Source organism: Rhododendron vialii, chromosome 7a (assembly GCF_030253575.1).
Source record: "Rhododendron vialii isolate Sample 1 chromosome 7a, ASM3025357v1".
Taxonomy (NCBI): Eukaryota; Viridiplantae; Streptophyta; class Magnoliopsida; order Ericales; family Ericaceae; genus Rhododendron; species Rhododendron vialii.
Genome location: NC_080563.1, coordinates 39,143,617 through 39,149,036, shown reverse-complemented (window position 1 = coordinate 39,149,036; position 5,420 = coordinate 39,143,617). Strand labels below are relative to the sequence as shown.

Here is a 5,420-nt window from a genome sequence, read left to right as displayed (position 1 = left end):
ATATTTTTTCAAGGGCTCCCTCTAAAAATCACCTCAATCCAATATCTATAGATGTTTGATCCAATCATCTAACTATTCATTATCCGGAAATCAAAATAAAAAATTGGATGATTGGATCGAGTATCTATAGGTATCAAATTGAACTGATTTTTGCGAAGGCCCTTGAAAAAATATTTTACATTTAATAAACCGCTCGGATTATTTGTGTGGGACCCGATGTGAGCCCCACAAAAAATCTGTGTAAAATATGTACCTATTTATATGTGTGGGTAGCATCGTTGGGCTTTTTTACTGCATCATCCAATCAAAATTCACCTGTCAGCTAAAACCCTCAGCGTTAACAGTAACGTGATCATCCCTCCACACAGTGCAGTCCCAACGGTCGACTTCTCCTCCCCCGATTCTACGGTCTTCCATTTCGAATTCTTCGCTCAAATTCAAATTTTCCTCAAGGAAATCTCTCTCTACGGTAGAGAGGACTCTAAGCTCAAAAATTTGTGCGAGAATTTGTCGAGAGAAAGAGACAGAGATGGTGCAGGCGAAGGTAGCGTACGAAGAGATACGGCGGCAGAGGGTGGAGGAGAACAAGAAGAGAATGGAGGAGCTCCATCTCCCCCTCCTCTCTCTTTCTCTCAAGAAACAACTCTCTCCCAAGCCTTCTCCGGTTCTCTCTCTCTCTCTCTCTCTCTCTCTCTCTCTCTCTCTCTCTCTCTCCATTAATATACGCGTACGGCTGTGTGTGTGTTTGTGTGTGTTGCTATTGATGACGTTTTACTCTATTCCTTTGGTATGGATTAAAAGGTGAAGCGAGGGACGGCCCGAGTCATTCGGAAGGAGTTGATTGCCGTGAGAAGATCGAGCCGCATCTCCAATCAGCCTGTCCCTGTTTACAAAGAACTCGTATGTACCTTTGATTTCTTAGATATCTCTAACATACACCAATCCTTTCGTCAAATTTAAGTTTGATGTGAAAAACACAAAAGATTTTGAGGATGAGATATTTGATGAAATATGTAAAAGATAGGGTAAAGGACTCATCTTTGAGCGTCACTCTTACTAAAAAAGGGGTATTTTTTTGTTGGAATGAAATAGCTTTGATCAGTTTAGGGCTACAAATGAGCCGAGCCACGACAAACTTTGACGTGTTCGAGTTCATCTCGTCGAGCTTGAGTTGGCCCTAAATAGTCGAGCTCAGCTCCTTTATTATCGAGGTCTTCGACCTTGGTTCGGTTACTAAGCTCGATTCATTTCCCAATGAGCCAAGTCGAGCCCATTTGGAGCTGAGAAATCATGTGTTGGTTATACATTACAATTACTTCGATTTCTAGGGTTGGCATATCATCGCTACGCCAAACCTTCACCGACGGGGGATATAGAGGGCGGATTTAAATCAATAATTGAATTTAAAAATGTTGCTTTGATTTCTAGGGATACGAAATTGAGAAAAAAAAAGAGTTTCTCCTCTTTTACTAAGGAAGGTTAAAAGATTTATGAAACTTTTGAAAGAGCAAGGATGGAAGCATGCAATTCTTTCATAAAAATGAAAAAATGCGTTTGATGGAGTTTAGGATTCTTAAAGATAGAGAGATTTGGTGAATAACAACTGGGGTGGTTAATATCAAATCAAGTTCTTTAACCATTCATATCTTTGATCACCACTCAGCTTACTAAAAACAAGGTCTTCTGTTTTTTGGAAAGAAAAGAGTAATGACAAATGGCTTTAATCTTTTACAACAGGTGACTTATGAGCGTCCTGAGTTTCCTAGAAGGTACTCTTCTCAGCCCGATCAACTGATTAGAGTTCAATGACTCATCTGTTTCCCTGTTTTTCATTATTGTGCATTTTGCTTTGGACATTTGACATACAAAATGTGGACAGGTACAGGAACATGAATGGGAACTCTAAAAGGGACTTGTCGAACCGGGTATATGCCTCCGACGAAGCAAGGGACTGGGCAATATCCAGAGCAGAAGAACTGGAATCGGGTCTTGAATCGGATTATCCGACGTTTGTGAAGCCTATGACACAATCACATGTGACTGGTGGATTTTGGCTGGTAAGTGACTTTTGGTTTGCATAGGAATTCAAACCAGCACTGTCCAAATAATTTATGTGAAGTTCCACCAAACTAGACGAAAATGTATTTCTACTGATGAATACTTTTGCCTTCTTGGATTTAAAGAGGTGGTTGTTTCTGGCACCCATGTTACAGATTCATTTTACCTAATTCTTTTGAGCATAGGATTTGAGTTTCACCTGACATCTGAATAATTTCAGAACCATTTTTAGTATTTTCTTATGTCACTTCATAGCAGGAATATGGTAGACCCCCCACAGGAATATGTGGTTGTAAAATGGTCATATCATGTGGTGGTACTCCCGGACTATTGTATTCACTCTTCTTTCCTTCTCATTTCTATTTACATTTTTCTGTTTGCAGGGCCTTCCGTGCTATTTCTGTCGTAAGAACCTTCCGAAGCGTGATGAAACTGTTACACTGATTGATGAAGAGGGAGAAGAATACCCTGTAGTGTACCTGGCTCGCAAGAATGGGCTAAGCGGTGGATGGAAAGGTTTCGCGGTTGTTCATGAGTTGGTTGATGGCGATGCAGTGGTATTCCAACTAATCCGTCCTACAGAACTCAAGGTGATGAATAGAAATCAAGTCATATACAGTAGTAGTTTTCTTGTTCTTGATTTTGTTTGCGGAATGGTTTTCACACTCCGTTTTTGATAAATGCACTCCATTTTTGTCCTTGAGTGAAACTTTTATTTGTAATTTTTTCACTAAAAGACAAGAAATGGAGTCCATTCTCCTTTTTTCATTAATTAAATTATGGTTTTTGAGAAGCTATACGACTCAATTCCAAGAGAATTACTCTGATATAGCTCGCCCGTTTAGGTACTTGAATATTTGACATTTTTTCTTACATATCTTTCTTCCCTCCAATAGGTGTACATTATAAGGGCAGCAAATTGCATGAAAGAGGGTGACAATCTCTGAAAACTCTGTGTTAATGTTTGAACTTGAGGCCAAATGAACCAATGCGCAGGTAGAGTGGCCTCTATGTCATTGCTTCTACTATTTTCATCTCATGGTTTTATTGTCCCCATAATTTGCTTATTTCCGTTTCAAATACGGTAATACCTTACCGAACTATGCCCCCATAATTTGCTTATCTGGTTTCATTGTCTTTGTCCCCATGCGATTCATGTCGAAAGTCTCAAAAGTGATGTCATCTGCCTTACAGAGACATAATCGAGTGCCCAATGAAATAGATCAAGTGTTCCCATCTGTGATAATAGATGTTGCTTGATGAACTGCTGATAGAGGGCTTGCGCTAAAAGTCTGGCATTTCTGTTAAACATGAATTCGATGGATATCCGAGAGAGTAAATTTTACAGAAAAAAGTGGCTTACTGCTAAAGATTTAAGATCATCTAAATCTGAACGCAATATGTGAGAAACTTGTCATCATCTTCAACAGACGTATCATTGATTCCTAAATATATATTGCAAAAATTAGCTCTAGTTTCTTTCTAATTAACTCTATCGTTCTGTGAAATTCACAAGTTGTCTGCCTTCAACCTTTGAATGATTGATTCTTTTCTTAGTTACAGTCTTGGAGTTAACTTCTGCTAAAGTGACGCTTTAGATTTCCTGATTATATCCTCTACTTAACACATATTGCCCTTCATTTCTTCCAGTTGGAATTTTTGCAGCAGCAAAGTTGATGATGACATGATGAAGCCTCTTTCTTTTCTTTTTTTTTTGGTTTGTCTGGAAGCGTATGTAATGTTTATTTGCATCAAGAAAAGCTAAGTGCTAATCAATTTAGGTCTAGCATACATGTTTCTTGCTCCTACATAGTGACCGTGGGGTGAACTGGTACTTCTGAGTTACTACTATTTTTGACTCCGTCTATGACTTTCGTCGCTATTAGTATGTATTACGGCAAGACTATTGTTTCCATCGAGGGTAACCTTACGCAACAACCTTTTAGTTATCAATCTTGGAATGGTTTGGCTTTGGAAATGAAATTTTTTCGCCTATAAGCATTCGAATACTTGAAAACCAACACGCTATGATACACACATATTTAAAGCTGCACCTTATTCAGTAACTATATTTGGGAGAGATAGTACTTAGATAGCCTTAATCGGAAACACATCATGAGACAACAAAGAGAGAAGACTCCAAGAACCAACGACTCTCTTATGGCATTGTTCGGATGCGCAAGTTGTTTTCTGCAAATTCCATGAGGGCCTTGAGCTCACTGTCATCAATGAAACCATCTCCATTCACGTCTGCAGCCTTGATTCCGTGCTTGGCCTTCCAACCGGGAAACCAAGCTCCGGTGGTACGGATTGCTTGTAGGAGCTCATCTCTACTTATTCGACCATCTTTGTCCTTATCGAATCTCAAAATCCAGACTTTAAACTCGTCCATGGTCATCTCTCTTTTTCCAACATCAGGGCCACCCTTACGATCGGATTTATAAATCATCGGCATTCTATAGTTCTATGTGATGACTATAGAAGCGACGGCAATGGTGTATGTGAAGGCCTCTCGATCAATCTCAAATATATATAGTGATAATGAGTGTGCAGATCTTCATCACTTGCTAGTTTCTCTTGGAATAATAAGCATTAAATTTTAAGTGGTTCTTAAAATGCAAAGTTTTAATTTATTCGTCCTTGTGGTGGAACAAGTTTCAAAATTGGAATCCAATAAAGTTTGCCAGAAAAGATAGGTTCAATCACTTGATGGGAATGGTTCATCTCAAATTGAAGCTTCTTCCAAGTCTCTCTCAAATCGAGCCCAAGAATACTCCAAAATTTTGAAATCTTTCCTGTTATCAACTCTTGTGGAGTCGGTTCATACTTATTTTGTCTCTGACTCCTAGCTAATGGACTCTGAGATTTGATCTTACATTGAGGTATTAGAAAAAGGCAGGGGACTTATTACAACTTAATTTTAAAATCTCAGCAGGTTCAACACTATAAAAAACAAAAACAAAGGTCCTTGCCAACTTAATTTTAAAGGGCTTTGTACTGCTGTTAACTTGAGGGTTTTATTTGGCTGGCCCAAATTTCCAAAGGTAACTTTGTACTCCCTCCATCCCAAATTATTTGTCCGATCCGTAAAACGATAACGTAAAAATAATGCAATTTTTTAAAGAAAAAATTCAAACTTTTTCACAAATTAAAAGAACTCATTGATATTTAGTAAGTTGTTAAAAAACTTTTAAATTTTTCTTGTAAAAATAGTATTATTTTTAAGACCCTGTTTTGCGGACCGGACAAACATTTTGGAACGGAAAGAGTATATATCTATAGCAACTTTTCTTCAACCTCTCTTTTAGAAGGATGTTTCCGCAATATTTGTACCATTCGTAATTAGATCCTAACAAAATGAA

The 5,420-nt window shown here is 38.2% G+C and overlaps 1 protein-coding gene across 3 annotated transcripts; it reads left to right on the top strand.

Moving 5' to 3' along the window:
- The first annotated feature begins 297 nt into the window (after positions 1–297).
- LOC131334100 (B3 domain-containing protein Os06g0194400-like) lies at positions 298–4,036 on the top strand. Of its 3 annotated transcripts, none has more exons than XM_058368977.1 (7): positions 298–664; positions 802–900; positions 1,738–1,769; positions 1,880–2,057; positions 2,442–2,648; positions 2,955–3,054; positions 3,727–4,036. In XM_058368977.1, the coding sequence occupies exons 1-6, from the start codon at positions 530–532 to the stop codon at positions 3,003–3,005; spliced, it is 702 nt and encodes a 233-aa protein (XP_058224960.1). In that variant the 5' UTR covers positions 298–529; the 3' UTR covers positions 3,006–3,054; positions 3,727–4,036. The 3 variants fall into 3 exon arrangements, with proteins under 3 accessions (XP_058224960.1, XP_058224959.1, XP_058224958.1); XM_058368976.1 differs by having other exon boundaries at positions 3,724–4,036; XM_058368975.1 differs by having other exon boundaries at positions 3,709–4,036.
- Positions 4,037–5,420: the final 1,384 nt, after the last annotated feature.

Bases quoted from the DNA above. Each gene is read 5' to 3' on its own strand.
- LOC131334100 (XM_058368977.1), top strand. From the start codon at position 530: ATGGTGCAGGCGAAGGTAGCGTACGAAGAGATACGGCGGCAGAGGGTG. The intron at 901-1,737 runs GTATGTACCTTT...CTTTTACAACAG, and splicing joins TCCCTGTTTACAAAGAACTC to GTGACTTATGAGCGTCCTGA. The intron at 2,649-2,954 runs GTGATGAATAGA...TCCCTCCAATAG, and splicing joins TCCGTCCTACAGAACTCAAG to GTGTACATTATAAGGGCAGC.